Below are 22,353 nucleotides of genomic sequence, written 5' to 3'. Positions count from 1 at the left end.
GTTGCTTACCCCCCACCCCCAGCTCCCGTCATTTTTGGGGGTGTGGAGATCACTCAGCTCCCCTTCTCGCAGCACTGGGTGTTGCTGTGAGGCACGACCCCAGCCCCTGGTGGAGTGGGATCTCCATCCCTCCCTGTCCAAGGTGTCTCCGTGAGGCGGGTCTTGATTCCCTCCGTGTTTGGCCGGGCGTATTCAGCGGTGCAGACCCCCATTCCCAGAGAGACACCTTGTCTCCCACTGCAGTAGGCCTTCGCTCACACTCCCGGTCTTGTGTGCGCCTGGCCCCAGCCCACTGTGGGTCTGATCCCCGCTCCCCACCGGGAGGGACAGCCCCGACCCCCGCGGGGGAACGGGGGCGGGCGCGGGGGCGGCTCTAGGACCCAGCGGCGGCGCGGCGCGCCCGGCCCCGCTCAGCTCCGCTCAGCCCGACTCCGCGCCGCGCCGAGCCGTGCAGTGCCGTGCCTCTACGGGCCGTGCCGTACCGTGCCGTGCCTCTCCGGGCCGGGCCGGGCCGTGCCTCGCCGGGCCGTGCCGTGCCACGCCGCCTGGTTCCGCTCCTCTCCTCTCCGCCCCGCGCCGCCCCGCCGGGGGGCCGAGCGGCGCGTCCACCTGCCGGCCCCGCCGCCCGTCAGTCCCGCCATGGCGCTCGGCGGGGTCGGGCGCGGCGCGGCGCGGGCCGCCTGGCCGCGGCTGCTGGTGGCGGCGGCGGCGGCGGCGCTGGCGCTGGCGGGGCCGGCGCTGCCCGAGGTGCTGTTCCGCTGCCCGCCCTGCACGGCGGAGCGCCTGGCCGCCTGCCCCCCGGCCGCCCGCCCGCCCTGCCCCGAGCTGGTGCGGGAGCCGGGCTGCGGCTGCTGCCCGGTGTGCGCCCGCCTGGAGGCCGAGGCGTGCGGTGTCTACACGCCGCGCTGCGCCGCCGGCTTGCGCTGCTACCCCGACCCCGGCGCCGAGCTGCCCCTGCAAGCCCTGGTGCAGGGACAGGGCACCTGCGCCCGCCGCCGCGACACGGCCGAGTACGGCGCCAGCGCCGAGCGCCCCGCAGGTGAGCAGCGCCCGGCCCCGGCCTCCGCGGGTCCGGCACGGCGCGCCCAGAGCCGCGCACCGGGGACGGGACCGAGCGCTCTGCTCGGCTCGCCAGGGACCGGGCACTGCGCGCCGGGGACCTGGGACCGGGGACCGCCGTCCGGGCTTCGGGCGCTGGGGACGGTGCACCGTGCATCGCTCACCGGGTGCCGGGCACGGGGGGACAGGTGGGCGCTGGAACTGGCACTCGGGAACATGTGCCGGGGCAGCGCCGGGGTGCCGGAACGTCCAGGGAACAAAGGAATCCTAAAGGGTGACCTCAGGGGGGGTCTTCACGGGGCAGAGCGACCTCAAGGGAGGGCAGACAAGGGGTTCCCTGGGGGAGAGGAGCGAGAGTAAGTCCAGGGAAGCACAAAGAAGGAAGGCATGAGAGGGGCGCTGGAGGGGGGACAATGCATGAGCGCATCCCTGAGGTGGGCAAAATGGGATATTTGGAGGTGCAATTACTTTGGGGGTTAGAGAGGTTTCCTTGCTGTGGGACAGGAGCCCCAGGGGTGGAATGTAACGAGGTGAGGGGGGGAGGTGGGTGGGAATCCAAGGGCTACGCCGGGGGGCAAGCTGGAGGTTGGGGTCTTTTACGGAAAAAAACCCACGATGGGAACAGATGAATGTGAACTTTGGGGAGATGCAGCTGAGGGGTGGTGAAGGTCCTTTGGGGAGCAGTGAGAAGTCAATGTTCAGATTTGTGTTTGGTGAAGGAGTAAAACCACCCTGAAGGGTGATGGATGCCCCAAATATAGGGAGATAGGTAGTGTGGGAGGACCATGTGCTGCCTGGTGGGAAGGGGGAAGCTGAGGGACTGCGGGGGCCCTGCTGTGTGAGGAACCTGTTCCCTATGGCCTCCCTTCCACAGCAGGGTCCACCTTGGCGACGAGGTGGCTTCTGCCAGCTCCCGTGGGGGTCCTGGCCCCCTCAGGCCCCCCTGCTCCGGGAGCTGGGTGCAGGGACAAGAGGAGCGTCTCCCGAGGGCACAGCCCCGGGCACAGGCACGCCAACAGGCTCCTGACCTGTTGCTGTGATTGCCGTGGGAGGGAGCGCTCTTCGTGCTGCCGATACAGCAGTGCTGGGTTTCATTAATGCCTCCTCTCCCATGCGATCAACTGCAAGCTCTTTCCTTTTCTGTGGCATGTTGAGAATTGACAAATCAGCTCTGGAAATAGAAACCAGCGCTTTCTCCTTTATAATCACCCGTCCTTGACTTCTGCTGCCTTGATGGTTTTGCTCCCCTGGCTATGACTTGGGCTCTTGACCCTGTTTGCATAACTAGTTCAGCAGCACGACTTTGAATTCCCTCCCTTCCCTCTTGGGGCTTTATTTAAAAGTGCTCTGAACCGGGCTGTACCTCTTTGGCTTCCCTCTCTGTGAGGATGGGAATGCAACCAGGTACCTGTGCACGCTGCTCTGCTCGAGGAGGAGAGATAGAGAGAGCAGAGGAAAGAAAAAACAGCAGCACAGAGAACTTTGCATGTTTCAAGCTGCTGCTTCACACAGCCAGGCTGCGCCTGCTGTTCTCCCCACTCCTGTCCCCTCTCCTGTCCCTGCTTCCTTGCCCAGCTGTGAAGGGCTGTGGAGAGCCAGGACTCTGGAGAAAAATGTTGATGCAAAATCTTCCTTGATTACAGAATATTAGTGTCAAGGGAATGAATTTTAGACTCTCCAGAAAGAAGCCAAGGGCATTTAGATTTAAGGAATTTGGCGCTGACTTCCAGGCTTGTGCTTTTACAAAAAGCTGGGGTGGGTGGAGGGCATTGCAGTGATGGGCTGAGAGGTGATTTTCTGAGTTAGTGCTTCTTTTTTTTTCTTTTACAGAGTTTAATTCAGTGCTATGTTAACTTCACTCAGTATTTTGCTTGATTTGATTATCTTTATTCCTTTACAATGGGAGTAATTTATTTGATTGTATATCTGCGGGTAATACACACAAACATAAACAACACACTCTAAGAACCCTATAATGTATGTGGTGCTCTGTAATATCCATAGGGGGTGAATAATAAAAATACTGGCACATCCTTATCCAGCGTGATGTGAAACTTGCAGCTGGAATATTCACAGTCGAACATGTCTTGGCAGAGGAGCTTGGACATCCAAAAAGGGTTTGCGCTCTTCAGATTACAAAATTTTTAACAGGTTGTTGTAGCCATTAGGAAGAAAAATCCCAACCAAACCAAAACAACCAAACCCACAACAAAAACAAAATCCAAATCTGCCACCTTCACTTGATACTCTTCTCTTCAGACTCATCTTTGATCCCATCTACACTGTGCTTGCTAAACATATATAAACATATATGAGGGAGCTGAGTTTGCTTTTCATTTTAAGCAGTCCCAGGGAAAGCACTCTGGCACCCAAAAGAGCAGGGACTGGAATTTGCTTTCAAATGCTGATGTTAAGCCAGTTTCAAGAGTGCCCCAAGAGCAAGTTTTTGCCTGCAAAAAGCAGGTGTTGAGGGTTTTTTGGTGTGGTTGGTTTTGTGGTGCCTTTTTTTTTTTTTTTTTTCCTTCTTTTTAAATGTGCTTAAAGGTATTTACCCTTTTTCCCCTTTCTAGCTTGAAAAGGCTCCTTTGGCTGATTCAGGACTGGAATGCAGAGCTCGTGCTATTCCTAAATTAAGAGGTTGGCAAGTTTTTTTGTCCCTGATGAGAGGCAGAAGGATTGCCCAAATGAAACAAGGAATAAAACTCTGCAAATTCTCCTGCTATGGCTCCAGCATTGTTTAGTCTTCCACTAAGGTCTGTAAAGCCAATCTTGAAATGGTTGTAGGCGGAAAGTAACATAAACCACCATGCAGCTAAGAAGCAAGGGATGTTGCTCATTGCACAAGAGGCTTTGCGTATTTTGGAGATGTTGGGAATGTTGGAACAAAATAGCAGCAGTCTGTGGAAATCAGTCTGAGAACTTCTACCTCCCCGGGGACGTGAGTGCATCAACCCCTGTCAGTGGTGGGACTGAGGTGGAGACTCAGCATCTACAGGCACCAGGGCCTTTTTGGTAGTTTTGATGCCTCTGGACCACATTCCATTGCAGTTTGTTTCAGGTCATGGTGTAACAGATTCCTGTACTTCTGACTGTACGCCTGACCTGGGGACAGGATTGTTACTGTGTGTGCAGAGCTCCTGCTGGTCTTGAGTGTGTTTATTCTCTCAGCACCTTGGCTAGATTATCATGGTTTTGCAAATGCAGTGATGTGCCCAAGGTCCTCCAGGACACAGGGAGCAGAGTGAGGGCTGTCTTTTCATTGTGTTAGTCTGTGTCCTGGCAGAAAATGTCTTGGTGCCTTCAGACACCTTCTATTCAAAACAGGCCTAAGGTGGCCATATGGGTCTTGTAGACACAGTGTGATTTGAGAGGCATTTTAGGTACCACTAGGGTCGTTCAACCCCTCCAATCTCAGCCAGAGGGTGAAGATCCTGCCTTCTGTTTTAGCCATGATGAACTGGAATCAGAGGCTTGTGTGGTGTTGTCCAGCTCTCAAGTCCCATGTCCTTTTCCTGCCCTTCTGCTGGGTTCAACTCTGTTTATTCAGGCTGGGTCAGGAGATAGTCCTGCTGCAAGCCAGCCCTAGAAAACAAGTATCAGATCAACGACCTGAATTGGCTCAAGGTGCAGCAGGGTGCCCAGCAGGATGTCAAGTGCTGCTCCAGGGTGGGAATTTATGCTAAGAGGTGGAGCAGGGCAGATCTCAATGCCGTCAGCAAATGCCCTAGATTGTCTTTCCCAAGCTATGAGAATAGCTGAAGAACATATTTTCTCCTAATGGAGACAAGATCCTAGGAATAAAACTTGTTCCACACTGATAAAACGGTTCTTGAACCACTGTTCAAAGCTGACACATTAAGAGAATTTTTTTTTCCCTTTGCCAGTTCAGTTCAGTTGTGTTTGTAGTATTACTTTGTTGTTGGGATACTTGTACTAATTTAGTGGGATATGTCACAGAACCCACTGCTAGCTAATGAGTCCTGCTTTGGAATCTCACTTACTAGGAATGTGTTTTTTCAGTCCATGCGAGTGCAAAGTAACCTTTCCAAAGGGAAAGAGAACTGTGCAAAAGCGAACTTGAACTTGAAGGGCTGGAGTTGCCTTACTCACCTGACCAGGGTCTCCTCTTTGAACTGCCATGACACAAAAACAGCGTCAAAATAGTTAACTGTTAGAAACAGAGCTTGTTTTAGCATCCAACCAAAATCCTTATTTGGGTAGCTCCAAATGCCACACATCCTTCCTTACAGGTCAGATGTCAAAACCTTCATTTCCCCTTGGCAGGCAGCTGCTAAAAGACAGTTTAATGTATTGCTTGAAAACACAGAAGACTCTGAGGTTGGAGGTAGCATAATGTAACTGGAATTTTAACAGCAACTTGAAAACCATGCCAGTAATGCTATGAATGCATTTTTCATCTCTGCTGAATTGCCAGGAAGACTTCTGCTTTTCTCCTGCTTTTATAAGGAAATGAAGCATCCGTCATGATCTGCATGTGCTTGTGTGTATCTGTCTTGTGCCTCCACAACTTCTGACCAGGCCAGTCAGGTTGGTGGATCCAATGCAGCGGTGGATGTCCTGAAAGTACTAAAACATGGGTGAGGAGTAGAAGAGAGCCAGGCTGTGAGTATCCCACTCATCCTGTGCTGGAAGCACATGAACAGGAGGGAGGCTAGTTATGAGTGAAGGCCAGATTTCAGCCTGGCTTATGCAAGCTTGGACATTACCACATGCCAGGAAAGCTGGCTACCAGAACCAAATCCACAAAGTGTGTTAATATGTCCACAGCCACTACAGCGGCTCTACCCAGGATAAGCCAAATGTCTGCACAGCTCCTTGCCTTGGAAGAAATCATTAAAAGTCAAATGCAATTAGTAACAGCTGTAGGGATGGTAGGTGAAGGAGAAAACCACACAGCTCATCTGTCCTCATTGCCTATGGGGCTTTGCCAGTAGGTGGACCAGGTCTTCACATTTGTCTGCAGCAGCTGTGTCTGGTCAAGAGCAAACCTGGTCATCTTTTAAGTATTAAGACAGTAAATAACACCTTTGTGAAGCAGCTTCTTGAAACTGCTACCCCCTGCCACAGTCCCACTGGAGTTTGCTGTGGTGAGAGTGCTGCTGGTGTGAAAATGGTGGTTTGGAAAGGAGAGGGAAGCCTGGGAAGATTTCAAGGCTCTGACCCAAAGCAGAAATGTGTTTTCATGCTGTCCCTTGGCAAATGATCTGTTTCCTTCTTGCCCTTTGCAGTTGTTTCCTTTCCTCTGGATTTCAGGCTTATACTCACTGAGTATGGTATTTGTCAAGGGAACACCAAGAAGCCCTGTCTGTGAGAAAGTCCATGTCGTTTGTTTTATCCACATCCAGGAATTGAGCTGAGATAAACAATTCAGGAGGCAAAGCAGTGAAAACTGGAATGTGAGAGGTGTCTTTGTGTATGGTTCTGTACTAGACCTGCCTGCAGTATCATCGGGGTCTAATTTATCTGCCCAATGGGCAGCTGTTGCTGTTACCCACAAACACAACTAGATTTGTGAAGGCAGGGTTTCATCCCAGCAGCATTCCTGTACCTGCTTTTCCTGGTCATGTGTTATGAGCTATGGATCTAGGAGAAACAGTAGTTTCCTTGGTGGATTTTTTGCATTTCTGTTTATATTGGACAATTCTAAGTTTTCTGAGCATGGTAACATGTGCCTTTACTTGCTGGGACTCCTTCAGGGAGGATCTTCTGCTGTAAGCAGACAGAGTAACAGGAAGGCCAAAGTAGAATGTAAAGATGCACTTACATATACAAAAGCATTTCTGTTACAGAAGGAAGGCTGAGCTTGCGATGTACTGAATTTCCAGGCATAAGAATTCCTGTTTTCTTTCCTTGAATTGGTGTGAGATATGTAACTGTGACCAAGTGTCTGCTTAGCAGACCCCTTCTGTATTAGAGAGATGCAAATCCAATGCAGTTGCTTGCACTTCCACTATCGCATCCACCCATCTTCACCCCGGCTCTCCCTTGGGGAGGTGCTGCCGGAATCAGCGCCCCTGTGACGGTGTCCTTTAGCAGGACGTACTGAACACATTGTGCTTGGCTTTCCAACTTGTCCTCTCTGACTGTTGCATCTGCCAAAAGGGGCAGGTTTGTCCTGAGGCCTGCATTAGTGCCCGGGATCTTCCTGGGAGGAGGGAGTTGTAGTACATGTGTGCTGTGGGGATTGGGAGGCTGACCATGGTGCATGGTCCTGCTGTGGACTTGTAAGAGAAGGAAAAATTCCTGCTAGGAGTTCTAACATACTGTGCAGATTATTCTGCTGAGCTGATGTTGTGGCAGCCGTGTGCCACTTTCTTCCCCGTGCACATTCTCATGCTCTGTCATACAGGAATTGGTCTTTGTTTGGACCCGCAGAGCCATGATAAGAAGTTTACTTAACCGAATCTTCACTTTTCTGGAAGGATGAGTTTTCTGCCAATTTATCAGATTTCAAATCTAGTCTTATTATTCTTTCCACAAAGACAAACTACCTTCAGTAGACCAAGTCTGACTGAAACATCTCTGCCTACTTTCAGCAGTCACTGCCAGCAAGCTGGAAGGTGTTTCTCATTCACAAACTGGCCAAGCATGACCTCATTAAACGTTGAGTTGACACCTAATTACAAGAACACGTGATGTGATGGCTATCCTAGGCAAAGGCTGAGGAGAAAAGGGTTAGTGCTCAGTTATTGGAGATTTGCTGCAGCCCAGCATTTGACAGCTCTTTGTAATTGCATTATTGATTGATTTCTGCTCAGTGTTTTGCCAGACATGTCATTTAGTGAGATACCAGTGGGAAGATGGAGTCTCTTGTTGTATCAGCTTATGGTAGAAATAAATTGTTTAAGAAAGGAAAAGATCAGGAATTACATGCCTTTGTTATGGACTGAAATATTGGGAGACATCAGGTCACTTTTATAAGCCTTGAACTGTCCTCTGACATTGCAGCTTTTATTCTGAAGAAAGCTGCATTGTGCCTCTTGGCTGGTAAGGGAGCAAGTTCACTGCCTGGTGCTCTCTGTAGTCAAAGATCCCATTAATTCTGCCGGCTGCAAGGAACGATTTCTTGGTATTTCATTCTGGACTGTAATTGAGAGTGACACAAAGCACTGGTGGGAATTGGACTGTGTAGAAATCCCTGCTTTTCCTTAGAGTTTTTTGCAGATAAACCAGTTCAGGTGGGATGAGGGTATTTCTAATGCTCTGCTCTTGAGATTTATAATATTTTCAACACCTTACTGGCTGGAGGCAATTTTAGAGAGATTCTTTGTGTCTCCTTGCAACTTGTCCTTGTGATGCAGGATGTCTACAACACTGTCACACAGGGCACTGCATTCACTTGCATGACAAGATGTCTGGGATTACATGTCCTGTAATATCATGAAAATTCATATAGCTTTGCCCAGTATTTTTGCTCCAGACTACAGCAAGTTTTCCTGGTATGATGTTGCTGGTCAGAGTTCAGCCAGAAGTCTGGTCTCAGCTCTCTTGGCTAGTTGTAGAAGACTTAGTCCAAGCTGATGAATTTCTCTTGGTTTGGTGAGGAGATTGAAGCCCTCCTTCCCTTGTTTTCTCCTTGCTGTTTTCTAACTAGGAAAGGGTGAATATCTGACATCCATTTCTTCAAGAGTGCTTGCTGCTCAGTCTGAGGTGACTGGTGATTTGCTGAAAGTGTTTTTGTGGTTTTGGGTGTCCTTTAAGACCTTTTTGGTACCTTCAAAGATCAGGTATGTGTCTTAGTGTGACTAGGTTCTTTTAGGGAGTGCCCTGTTTTAAGAATTCCCACATTTTGCTCCAATGAAAGAAACTGGACAGAATCTGACTTTTTTTTGCTGCAGACTGAACCAGGAGGAACGCTCCGCTCCCATTGCTTCCAGAGGGTCACCTCCCTCCAGCTCTCCAAAAACAAGCAGAAATGGGGAGGAAAACTCAGATTTAGCAAAGAGGAGTGGCATGAAGAGGAGAAGCAGGATGAGTGGCTGGCATGAGGCTCCATCCTCCCACTGTTGGAGCCTAGAGCTGGTACTAGGGCTCTTCCTCATAGCCTTGACTCTGACTGTAGCTGCCAAGGCTGTGAATAATCTAGATCAGCTGGCTCAGAGGCTCCCAAGGGTGCCTGGTTTGTGTCCTCTGGGACATGGCTGCTGGGAGGGTTTGGTGTGGAGGCTAGAGCCACTATGGTGTTGCTGTTTGCATTAAGCTGACCCAACAGCCCAGGGACTTTCCATGGCTGTTTTTAGTTCCTCCTTGCCCTCCTTACTCACTGTGAAGTGCCTGTGTTAAAAACGAATTCCAGTTGTATTGGTGAGTCACATCTTGCTGCTTGGGGACACTGCTCAGGGGTGCTGCAATCCACCCTTCCCTCAGTAGCTGCTTTGCTATTCTATCTTTGCAGCTGAACCAGTGTGAGGAAAATGCTGAGTGATGGCACTATAACAAGTCTTAACACTGCTTTCTGAAGGTTGGAAGAACTGCTCCGGGCTCTGTCCCAGGCTCTGAAAAGGCATCTCTTAGTCCAGATACCAATGACAATATTCCTTTTCTGGAACCTTTTCTCTCTGCACTACTGGGCTCCAACAGCCATTTTTCTAGCAGAGTACCCACCACTAAGGACCATGATTTTGATGTGGTCTGTTATGTGTAGAAGGTCTTTTCTTTTTGTCTGAAGATCATATGAGCTTGATAAATAGAATGACAGTGAAACCACTGTCGGACCATCTTGATCTGACTGTGGTGTGAATGAACAAATAAATAATCTGCCAAGATGGAAACTGGGATAAGGAGGCCTAGAGCAAAGGCTGGCCATGGTAGGGTGACTCTTCTGGTGCCTCTTATGCCTGGCCATAATGAACAGGACTGCTTCCATGGATTCTGAAGAGGTGGTTTTGGCAGGATTTTGTTTAGGCAGAAAGACAGGTTGTTACAGACCATTACAGAGATCATTTGGACCAGAAGACCTGGTTTTGTAGTGGTGTTTAGGGAGTATTGCCATTCCTGGGACAGGATGCTGGGTCAGCAGTACAGGTACTAATTAGAGGCTAACCCACCAATCCATCACTGAATTTAAAGAGCATTCTGGAACTGGGAGAGAAAAGTGAGACTATGGCAAAATAGTGCCTTCTTACACGTCAGCTCACTGTGGGAATTCTGAGTCATTTTGTTGTTGTTGATTTTAGTAACTCAAATCAGTGTATTCTTTCCTTTTTTTCCTTGCCAGACCCCACAGATCTTGTCACCTCGAGCTTTCAGATTCCATTAATTCTTGTGCATTATTGAGGGATTTTGGTTGATTAGATTCTTGCCTGGAATTTCTCTGTGGAGGAGCCCAGCTTTCCAACTGCCTGCAGATGGGACCTGTAAAGCTCAACTTCCTGGCACACTCGGCTGGGTGGTGGGAATACAACTTCAGATGTCTTCAGGACAAACTTGGTACCCTGTTCCTTTCAGGGCTCCTGTTGCAGACAGCATGGCCAAGACTGGGCAGGTGGAAAGCAAGTGGTCTATGGAGCTTTGAGTAAAGCCAAAATGTCTGTTTTGGGCTGACTTTGGAGGTCTAGAAAGGTCTGGACCTCTCTGCTCATAACTGAGGCATGGTTGGTCTGTGGGCACGGGGAGGAATTTGGCATGGAGCCTTCTGAAGCAACTATCTTGTCTAGTAAAACTCGGGCTGTGGGAGTCAGTGTGAGGAAATAACAACATCCACTTTGGTTTCTGCAGGCTCTGTCCTGGGGGCTGGTTGGGTGTTGCAGGAGGCCACAGGAATCTGGCTTGTGACCACAGCCAGATTAATGGCCACTTGGGCAGCTTTTCAGAAGTGAGGAATTTGTCCACTTTCACAATAGTGGCTAGAAATTCCACATGAATTAATTAGTTTTATTACAGGACTTGTCCTTCCTGCTCCTCCAGGGCTCCCTGAAACACTGAACTCATTACATGAAGAAATGGAAATAGTACTAAAAATAAAAACTAGTATTCCAAGCCTTTGTGAGGAAACACACAGAGTATACTGACATCCTCCACCAGATGTGCTTCCCAAGCTGTGGCTTTTGGCCAGATGCGATCTAAATCCCAGTTTTAGATCAATTGCAGCCACTTAAACATCCCAGCCTGCTCATGACAGTCTTCTCTCAGCCTCTTATTTCCTGCTCAGTTTAGGCTGTTCATCTAGGCTTCATAATTACTCCCACAATTTCAGTTTGATGCAGTGTTCAGATCTGACTCCTGGATGTTGCACAGTGAAGGCTGCACACTTTCAGCCTCCTCTCCCCAGCACAATGGGTTTCTTACCTCGCAAGGACACTGTTGGCTTTTAATGGTAGTGAAGTGCTTGGAAATACCCCTGTGAAAGGGTGCTCTGCACTTGACTTATGGTGGCATGGGGCTTTGGAAATGTTTGAGTGTAGTCAAAATAATGTTAGACTGAGTAAATATTTTGGGATCCCAGAGCAGATAACTTCCCCTTGCTTATGTTTGTGGGGGGTCAGCCTGCAGAAATTTACCACTTCTCACATGGCTTTTAAACAAACGTTGTCCATGGACTCGGTGTGCTTTTATTTTAATCCCTTTTTAGGCATGTTGATGTTTTCTTGAGATTTGCCCTGCTGGTAAGGACAGGTGTACTGCTTGCTGTGGCCATTCTAGTGTTTGCTTTATGAACATTGCTTCAGATACTTGTGGTTGGACAGGGGTTCCCATTTTGAGTCTGACCCCTCCTTTCTGCTCAGCCCCACCTTTGTGACCCAGGCTTGACTTGTTTGTTTTGGATGAAGTGAGTTAACATGAGAAAGCTGACCAGTGAGGTGGTAAAGTTCCTGCAGGTCTCATGGCACAGAGTGGTGTGGTTGCTGCTCAGCCCTCTTGAGAATTGTGACCCTCATCCTGGACTATGGCCAAATGAGCTAACAAGGACTGAAACATAGAATTTCCAGCATTAACAAAATGTGCCCTGTACAAAGAGTAAGAAATGCGAATGCAGACATAGATTCTTCAAATCTCATATGGTTGGAAAGCTTCTGGTGTTCTAATAATGTTTGTTGTGGATTTCAGTCACTGCTTTCCTCCATTTTTTTGTTTATTCTTTTTATCACTCTGGTTTCAAGGATTTGTTACCTTTCTCCATTAGGCTGGTCCTGCACCTGCTGAAACTGACCTTTGCAAATTCAGACCACACTGAAAGTGCTTGGGCAGTGCAGATATGATGGGGCAGTAGGTGAACATGTCACATTCATAATCCAGCCTTAGCTAAGTGACAGCCAGCAGTGCACAAATTGGGAACTTATGATAAGAGTATGGAGTGAGACTTGCGAGGTGGGAACAGTGCTATGGAAACCCATCATGCTGCTGATACTGCTCAGCCCACGATTTCAGGGATTTCCAAAGCACAGCCTGGTCTGCTGGCTGCTCACAGAGGTATCTTCTTTATTTGGTGAGCTGACCTGACTTCCAGCAGTGGGGCTTCAAGTGCTGGGAGAAGCAAACAAACCCACAGTGATGTCTGTGTACATCAGTCCTGTGTCTTGAGGCTTCAGCTGTGGCGACAAGGGAGGTCCCATTCCTTGGGCTGTGCCCAGTGGAAGCACAGCCCTGCCCAGATCTGTTTTTATCCTTAGTTACGGGGTGTGCTAGGAGGGGTGAGCCTCCGGCTTGTCGTGGTCAGCAGTATCCTGTCCCCTGGAGCTGATCTGCCCTAGCAGAACTAAAATGTCTCAGCTGGCCTAAAAAACTGCTTGTGATTGAAATGCAGTGGCCCCCATAAATATTTAACTGAGTCTGTGTTTTGCTGTGCATTTTTTTCCAGTTCCTCTCTTTTGCTTTTCCCTGCCTATGTGTGGATAGTCAACTGAATGCACAGCACCTCCACGGCATCCTCCGATGAATGGCATTTTTGGCAGTTAAATTATGCGTTTTGCTTGTCTTCCATCATCATGACGTTTAAAGACTGATATCGAGCTCAGTGCTGAGTGTGTAAATGCTCCTGTGGGAATGTTTACACCCCACTATGGGCTGCCCACTGCCATACAAACCACATCCTGACAACACCTGTGTGCAGCCCGCATTAAGATTTTGCAGCTCTGCTGCTGAAGCAGTGGACTCCCATCTGATGAGGGAAGTTACCAGTTTTGCCCAAGAAATAGCTGTGGGAGGCTGGGACTTTAGGTTGTGTGGCAGAAAGAGCCTGCAATGCGAGGCTGCAATTAGTGTGGTCAGACATCGACAAAGGTATTTCTGTGAGCAGCCAGCACACTGGGCTGAGCTTTGGAAATCCCTGAAATCGTGACCTGAGCTGAGCTGACTGCCTGACACCAGTACCTGGGGCTTGTGCAAGGTGTGCAGCCTGCCCTGTACTGGAGTAACCCCAGCTGGGCTGCTCTCCTTGGTCTCCAAGTGTGGAAGCATGCCTGGAGGACACGTAGCCACAGCCCGGCGGGGACTAGGACAGTGCAGATCAGACTGCTCCCGTGGTGGAGTTCGGCTGGGGGTGCTGCAAAGCCATCAGATAGGGTCACCCATCATCGCAGCTCAACCTGGAGCAAATGTGATTTCCCCGCTGTGACAGTGGTCAATCGCTGCATTTCAGAGCTGGGAGGTAGTGTTGGCTCCCCTCTGCTCTGAACCCAGTGCAGGAGCCAACACAGGACAATGCTGCCATCCTGTCCTGGCTGACCTCTGAAGAGACTGGAGCTCTGCTGTTCTCGGTTGGGGTCGGACCCTGAGCAGCCTTGGGCCGGAATTGCAGGATTGCCCTTTTCCCAGACATACACATACATCTGTGTACAGCAGCCAAGGCACAGGGTGAGACTGAATCTCCCCAAAACTGCCCCTGTTTCCCAAGGACCTGGGGGCCACAGGAGTGGAATTAGACACCAGAATTTGAGCACACATATGTTGCAATGCTGCCTGGAGGGTGCCTCTGTCCAGGGGCTTTCCTGTGGAGAGACATAGCTAGGAAGTAGAAATACCAAGTGACTAAATGTCACGGTTACATTCCTGCCATCTGAAAAGAATTCCCTATTTTCTTTTGGCTGCAAAAATTAACTTCCCTTTTCTCTTCCCTGAGTGGGGTGAGCTGGCTCCCGGTGGCTGTGCCCTCGTGGCGGATGCACAGGACGGTCCAGGTCAGACTGAAAGGAAAACTCTCCTACTGGGGGCTTTTCACTGTTGTGCTCCTTTCTAAAGAAAATGTGCAGGGCTTTTCTTGGCCCTTGTGAAGGCCAAGATACAGGTCTGTAGCTGGAATAGGATAAGACTGGCCTCATTTGGGAGCTCTTCTGGGTTTTGAGCTGCTTGCTTCCTTCTGCATCCTGCTGAGCTGTGTGGGGTGGGGGCTGGTGGCTGGCATCCGGCTTTTTGTTATTCATGTAATTGATCTCATTCCTCCTCGACTGTGGTTCTGCAGCCCCCAGGCACAGACTGGCTGTTTGGCTTCTGCTGCACAGTAAAAGCTCCACCTGGGAGTCAAGGAAACTGAGGCAGGTACAGCTGAGTGTGTTGTTCTTGGGTGTGCTTATCCTTTGGTCCTGGAAGATTCAGTAATGGGACTGTACCTTAGGGGAATAAGTTCCTTAGACTGAACAGCTTGCTAGTTGCTCCAGTAATGAGCACAGCAAAAACGATGGCAGTGCCACGTGTTGCCTAGTTTGAAGATGCCAGGGTGGAAAAAACACTGAAAAGGCTCCAGTGCAAAATTCCATGGGATTTTTTAAAATTTCTTTTAATACTCTTTGCAATAGCAGAAGTCTGGATTTTTGTGGAATGAGAGCCTGATAGGTAAGGAATGACTCAGTAGCTGCTCCACCTGGGAGTAGTCAAGATCTTGGTTCTTTGACTTGGAAAAGGCTTTTGTGGGCCCTCTGGGATCCCCTTTAGTGCCAAAAAGAAAATATGCATCATTGTACCCATGCTGACCACGTGCATTCAGAGCAGCATGCTCATCCCAGTTTCGCCCTCTTCCTTTGCTGTTTTTTTTTTTTTTTCCTCTAGAACCCTGTACTTTTTTCCCCATTGCATTTTTTCTTTTGGTCAACAAGTTTATTATTTTCCTGCTACAAGGTGCTGTGCTTGCTTTCTTTCTTCCTCTTGTGTTCTCGCTGCATTTCTGCCAGCTTCATCTCTTCTCTCCCTATGCTTGGTCCCATATTTACTTTGCATATTTTCAGCAGGGTGCTAGCAGGATTATTGTGACCTGTCTGGCTCAGTGAAGACCTGCTGAAACCTGCCATTGATTGATCCAGCCAGAAGAGCCATCAAGGAGCGCTCCTGCCAGCTTGGGAGGGTCAGGGCAGAGCTCTGCACAAGCATGTCTGGGAGCTGTGGAGGTGACACTCTCTGGGTTTAGAGTATGATGGAATCCACGTGTTGGTTCCTGCTTGGGGCTGATCCTTTTGGTTTGGCTGCCAAAATATTTGAAAAAAACCAAAAGGTAAAACTAAGGTTTTATTTTGGTAACTTGGAAATACTGACATTTCTCCTTGGGAGCACAAAGGAACCTCAAAACAAGCTTGCAAAGATTTTTAGGGAGACCAGCAGCTAAAGAAGTTCACCACGTGAGCATCTTTAAAGAAAGAAAAGGGAATGAACATCCACCCTCTCAAAAGCAATGCCACCAGTGACCCAGGATGTGTGAAAAGTCACCCCAAGCTCTTCCTGTGCCTGACAGGTGAACCCAGGCTGTCTGGACTCCCACACTGTAACTGTATGGGTTTTGCAAAACTCTGACATTTCTGTTGGCATAAGCAGCTGGTGGTGTTTAGGGGAGAGCCTGGAGGAGCACAGTGATCCCTCTGGGCTCAGCGAACCTCCTGAGCAGCAACTGCAGGAGCCAACGGGATTTCTGGCTCAGTGGGTGTGGAAGATTTTAGTCCCAAGTGGCCAGGCTCCTGGTGGCTTGTGTTGTCATTGCTCTTCCAGTTCTTGCTGAAATTGGGTCATAAATGTACCTCCTTGGTGGAGCTGCTGGCACACAGGCTCCCTCCACCCAACTGGGCCCAGAACTGACCACAATCTTCTATTTCTTTTCCTTCTAAAAGGACCAAAAAGAAGCCTTGGGTTTGACCATAAGCCAGCCTTTTTGACTTGATTTCTGTTACTGCTGTGATTAAACCCAAACCAAAACCTGGAATGTTTTCTGTATGTCCAGTTTTAGTTGCTTTTTTTCCAGGTCATCAGCCAAACCAAACAGCCCCAAACAGACCCCAGGTGTTTGCACTGTCCTGCTTTTCATGAAAATGCACAGTTCCTTTATAGAAATGTGTGCAAGAATTTGGGGTTTTCCTGTTCACTCTCTTTTTTTAAGGGCATTCTGAGAGACATCCTCTTCTTTGTTACAGATGTACTGAGATGTTTTCATCCTGGCACTCTCTCTCCAAGGAGGGACAAGGAGAAGCCATCAAGAAACTGTGAAAAGAGCAGTGTGACTGAGAGCCAAAGTGTATTTTGAAGCACAGCCCTCCAATGAAGCTTTCCTGGGGGTGGTGTCAACCCTCTGGATGGGTTAAATTTCTACCCCTATTGTCATCCCCTTTCTCCCCTCTTGCAAACTGAACAGGACTTTCCTGGAATCCCATCCCAAACCTGGGGCTGGTGGCTTTTAAAGTGGTGCCAGTGCCTGGACTGCACTTGGACCAGTGCCCATCCACTTTCCAGAGGGTGGGAGGGCCAAGTCCATAAGGAAGGTTTTCCCAGGTTTTGGTGAGGCAAGTGACCATTATGGCATGTGGGCTGAGACATATGTGGACCTTTATGTCTTGGCTCTTTTTCTCCAATTACCTGAGGTGCTGTCTGTTGTCTCAGTATGTAAATTCCCCTCTGCTTTGCATCATAACTCCAGCTGGTGCAGATCGCTCTCCTCCTCTGCTGGTATCCGTTCTCTGACTTAGCATTTCTGCTGCTGCTGAGTTCTGGCCTTCCCCCTTTGGGGGCTGGCACCCACCGAACCAGCTGAGAATGTGGCCCTTTGTGCTGGAGCTGCTTGCAGGAGCTGCGGAGCTTTGCCTTCCCTGCTGTGAGCCTTTTTGGCTGGAGAACGTGTGCCCTTTCCTGGTGGGGAGGGATTTAGGGGTGAGGGGGAGGTGAGAGCGCTCCTTGTGCTGGAAGAAAAATGATGAATGACTCTCTTGTGCTTCTGAACAAAACCAGGAAATGGGGGGGGGAAGCAAAAAAAAAGAGGAAATGAGAAACAGTAAAGAGGCCTCCCCTGCCTTCATATAAGCAATCACTCCACAGCATCTGGAGCCCAGTAAAAGGGCTGTTCCCAGGAGACCTCACACTGGCCAGCCACACAGATCTCCTTTATTGCAGACTCCTGGGGATTGCACTCCCACCCACCTCCCCTGTGCTGGCCCTGCACCCCAGACCAGCCTAAGAAGGGCAAACAGAAGCTCAGTTTCCATGGCCATGAGCACCAGAGATGGTCGTGTGTGGCTCAGGTGGCAGGGCGTGGCCTGGACACATCCCAGGGATGTGGTTGTGATGCTGTTGAAGCAGCTGGAGCACCTGCATGCTGTTTGTGCTGGCATGTTGCCTCCCAGCACCAGGGCACAGACAATTGTGATAGTCTTATCTGGTGTGAGATCTGCTGGAGTGGAGTTACCTCTCCTGCTCACTCCCCTAAAGCTGTTTTGGATGCCTTAAATGCAGTAGGGGATGGGCAGAGTGGGTCACTGGCCACCATGGTGTCTAATTTTAAGCACCCTCCTTTGTTATTTGTTAAAAAACATATCTGGTAAGATACCTGGTAGGAACCTCAATACATTAAGCTCTTTCTGACTGTAACCTTGCTGGTGTTACTGGTTTAGCCATTGTGGAAGGGGCTTGTTGGCAGTAGGAAAACTGTTCCTGAGTGCAGCTTTAAAATATTAATGCAGGTTTCAGAAACAATGAAAGGGGAGTGGTTCCCACCCACTTCCAGATGAAGGTGATCACAACTGATCACTGAGCATCATCCCAGCAAAAACACTGGGTACTAATTTAGTTGTAGTTCTTGCTCCTCTGTTGTCTTCATCAAGTCCCAGTTGAATTTATTTTAGGTGGGAGAGGATTTGGTTGTTAGTTTTTCCTTCCTGAACTGAGAGGAGCTCTTCTTCTCCTGGATGTAAGTCAGTTAGCTGACTATATAGTTATAGATATATAGCTATAGCTGTTATCCTCCAGACTGGAGATGAGGAGTGTTTGTGATGTGGCATTTGGGTTTTGTTTGGGAGTTTTTGGTGTTCAGGGCTCTGTAGCAGAATTGTTTGCCACATAGGTAATTTCCCACAAATATTGGGAAACCTCTGTGGTGATGGATGTTTTTGTTTCTTGTATCCAGAGATTATACTTTCACCCAGGCTTTAGCTTAGTGCTTGTTCACCTGCTTGTGTGACCCCATTTTCATTCATACAAATCTGGAGGATTGAGTGCATTATCTGAAAAATACATTCTCTGTTTTTGTGGGCATGGGAAGAGAAAGTTTTCTCCTGTGAAAAGTTAAATCACCACTTTGGATATTTGCAGCTGTTCTTGAAATCCCCTCTTATCCCCTTGTCAGCAGGATCCTTATCCTGTTTCACAAATGCAGTGTCCTCGATGCATATCTTTGCTTGGCATTCTCCCAAAGGAGCTTCTTGAGGGGCTGAGGAGAGAGATGGCTGGGATCACACAGGTGCTCACATGGAGGAAAGGCAGAAATTGCAGAGGAGTTGCAGACAACCTGCTGTTTTGTGGAGAGATAGAAAATCAGGTTACGTCCTTGCAAAGTGGTGTCTTCTGGTTTCCCCTCTTAGTTAATGGTGAGGTTGGTGGCAATGCTATGGATTTACAGGGCAGCCTCCCTTTAAATGGACTGGACTCAAGAGGAAAAGCAGTATTACTCCTGAGTGTTTAAAGCAGCTCCTGGGGTTGCTCAGCATCTAGAGGAGTTTGCTGAGAGGGACAGTACTGTAAAAATCCTCAGCTCTTCTGCCTAAAATCCACCTTCCTGAACTTGCTCTACCTTTGCCCTTGTCTCCTGGGTTTTGGGTGCTTGAGGAGGCATGTGAGAAGCCAGGCAGGCCTCCAGTCTTTGCACTGCTTGAACCCTGGGGTTAGCTTTGGAGTGACCCCTGAATTGCACAAATTTGGAAGCAGTGGTGAGAGGAGGCACTGTAAGCCCTGCCTGCAAGGTCTGAGCTGTGCTGCTGTGGGCTTAGCTGGAGAGCAGTGGTGTGTGTGGTAGGTAGCAAGGATAGATTTTGTGTTTGTGTCACAGAATGGTCAGGGACTGGCCTGGGAGCTGGTTATTTTTTATGTATCAGTTATGTGAGCAGCCCTTAAAGGAGGGCAGCTTATGATTCACTTCATGCTTCCTTTTGCCTTTAATGAGCAATGGTTTTACAGCAGGGTTCTTTGATGGCTGGGGAGGGGAGTGTGCTGAGTCAGCTGCTGCTGGATCAGACCCTGGTCAGGGGTGTGAGGTTTTGGGAATACCTCATGCCATTTCAGCCTTCTCTGCTGGCTGGCCCTTTGTGAAGGGGGGACCTTGTGCTCTCATTAGTGCAAACCAGCAGCATTTGAGCCTGGTAAATTTAATTTCTCTGGAAGTCACTTGGTTGGAAACCTTGGGTCAGTTGACTGGGTCACTGCTGTGTTTTGGTCCTGAGCCTTTCCAAGTTACATGGGCCCAGTCAAAGGGAGAGAAATCTTTGGAATTGTCTTCCTTGGGAATAGCTCCTGAGGGAAGTCTGACTCCTCTGTGGTTTCCATAACGCCATGCTGAGGTGTCTGCATGTCCTAATGTCTTACTAATTTGCCAGTGATGATTTTTTTTTTGAGTTATTTTAAACAGGCGCATTGTGCAACTAATGGGCTTTTTATTGGTGGTAAACAAGCTGAGCTAGACAGGAATGCTGCCGAGGCTGGACTGGCAGGCTTGCCTCTCAGTGCTGTAGAAATAACTTGTTCGGTTTTTTCCTTAAGGAGGGAGAGGGAACCTGTGGCTCTCCTGCAGCCTGATGCTCCTACCATCTTCCCAGTGGAAGCAGTGGCAGAGCAGCTGAGGTGCATGCTCTGCACCTCATGGCCCGATTTTTGGGTCTAAAACTGCTTTCTGGAGTTTGGTTTAAGGGACTGTAACCTTTGCTGGGAAGGCAAACACAGCATAGCTGGGTGGTGCAGGGCCCAGTCCTCTCCCGGCCCAGAGAGAAGCTTCCTGCCTGGGGTGCTCGGGGCTGAATGCATGGAGCTGGCGGGTCTTCGTAGGGGCTGAGGAAAACACCGTCTCTTATCACACCTCTTGCTTGATGAGGTCAAAAGTGTGGGCACGGAGCATCCTCCTGGAGGGGAGTGAGGTTAGGTTGGAAGGAACTGCGGTCAGGGGAATGCAGGTCTGGGCACACAGCTGTGGGCAGCAGCAGGGCTGTGACTCCCACCGAGCTCGGAGCCCTGTCTGCCCTCAGCCTCTGTCCCTGCAGACTGTGTGTGCCACCACCGGCCGGGATAACCTCAAGTGAAAAGTATCAGACTTCAGTGGCCAAGAAAAGAGTGCTGACCTATTTTGGACACTTATTTATATTCAAGTTGCTTCTCTCTGTCTCTGTGAAGAAGCTGTTGTGACTCCAATACTTTTTAAAAGTTTTTCCCCTCCCTTAGCTTTTGTTTGTAACAGGATATGATCTAGGACTAACATCTGTATTTTCCAGTAGCCAGAATAAATGTCTTATTATCTTCTATTTTTCTTGCTGAAACAACACTTTTGCAGAGCAAAGCCGCTTTTGTAATACAGCTAAGCATTTTGTTGCATTGTGTCTCAATTTTTACAGGTTCTCCTTTTTATTAAAAGTCTTTACTACAATTCATAATTGTCAGACCAAAATGGAAAAAAGTTGGGAGTATGTTACTGCTGTTTCTGACTGTGAGCAACAAAAAGTCATCTAATGTAAGGTCACAAAAATTATGGAAAACTATTTGGGATTTTCCTTTTTTTAGTAGTTTCCTTCTGTCATTTACTGGCTGTATCAATGTGCTATAATCTTGATCTTCTGAAAGATCTTACTGGTGAAAATGTTTTGGGTGTGGCTTTTTTGGTTTTTTTTTCCGTTGTTTTGACAGCTATTCACTAACTTGGGTGCTGTAGTTCACAGTTAATTTCTTATGTTCTTTAAAATTGAAACTGTAGTTTCTCTGACAAAATTCTACCATTAGAATAATCACTAAATCTGAACAGCTTGCTCAGGGTAGCTGTGTGCACTAACCCTAGGTGGATGCTTGTCATCCTGTAGAATTTAGGACTTGCAATTCTGTCAACAGTAGGAATCTAAGTTAAATACTTAATCAACAAGGAAAACAAAGGCAAATGCTATGAATATTCATCATCCATCCATATAAATGATGGTTGTATTATTCCATTATATTCCATGACTTTTTCTGCTTTAATGTAAGAGGGTTTTATTGCAATTTTTTTGTTTGTTTGTTTTTTTTGTTGGTGTTGTGGTTGGATTTTTATTTGTTGGCTTTTTTTCCTTTTTGCATGTGTCTTTAAGACCTGAAAGAGCAAGAGTGAAAAAACTTGCTTTATGGAAATTGCAAACCCTTTGGCTTCACTAGCTGAGCTTGCAAACTCACAGAACAGCACCAACCTTGCACTGAACTAGTTGTGCCCTGTGCAAGAGCATCTACATGAAGATGATATGCAGCTCCCAGAAGGCCAGCGGTAGTCTTTCCATAATCCTTGCCTGCAGCTGGATTTGACCCAAAGTGTATCTGAGAAGGGTCATGGCAGTTTCTTTGCTGAACACAGTTTAGGCGGCTTTTGTGCTGTCACATCTGTGTTCTGTCTTTAGTGGCTGACATGAAATTACCAGTTTGCATGCCCAGACAGACACACAGCCACTTGTATCTCTTTGTGTGCACTGAAATGTCTCTGTGCATCGATGTGGCTGGATGGGATGACCCTGTTGCACCATGGCAGAAGGGCTGTGCTAGCTCCCCGGGCTCCCAAGGCTGATGGCTCTGTGGCATCAAGTAAAGCTGCTCCTTCAGCATAGTCAGGCTGCAGCTGTTGCTGCTGGTGAGGTTGGTCCTCTGCAGGATTTTGGAGAGAAGGACTGGAGTTTTATTTTGCCCTACACACTGTTGTAAGAGGCTTTTCTCCAGAGTGCCTCACTGTGCAGCCAAATGCAGCGATGAGTCTGGGGGCAGTCTTCATTCAGAGTGACCAGGGAGTGGAGAGCTGGGGGCAGAGCACTCATGATACATGGAAGAAGAATGTTTCAGCTTCTGTCAGTGAGACACATCAGCTGAGGTCCGAGGCCTCTGTTCAGG

General features: G+C 48.8%; 1 protein-coding gene across 1 annotated transcript in view; it reads left to right on the top strand.

Annotated features, from left to right (window-relative positions):
• Positions 1-268: 268 nt before the first annotated feature.
• The window catches only part of IGFBP2 (insulin like growth factor binding protein 2), a 58,678-nt gene continuing 36,593 nt past the window's right edge, over positions 269-22,353 (top strand). The window contains exon 1 of the mRNA XM_015635416.2: positions 269-1,039. Coding sequence (XP_015490902.1) covers positions 640-1,039 — 400 coding nt within the window. The 5' untranslated portion in view covers positions 269-639. The remainder of the gene's footprint in view (positions 1,040-22,353) is intronic.

Source organism: Parus major, chromosome 7 (genome assembly GCF_001522545.3).
Source record: "Parus major isolate Abel chromosome 7, Parus_major1.1, whole genome shotgun sequence".
In the NCBI taxonomy this organism is placed as follows: Eukaryota; Metazoa; Chordata; class Aves; order Passeriformes; family Paridae; genus Parus; species Parus major.
Note: the sequence above shows the minus strand (reverse complement) of the source record. Positions and strands in the feature narration are given on the sequence as shown.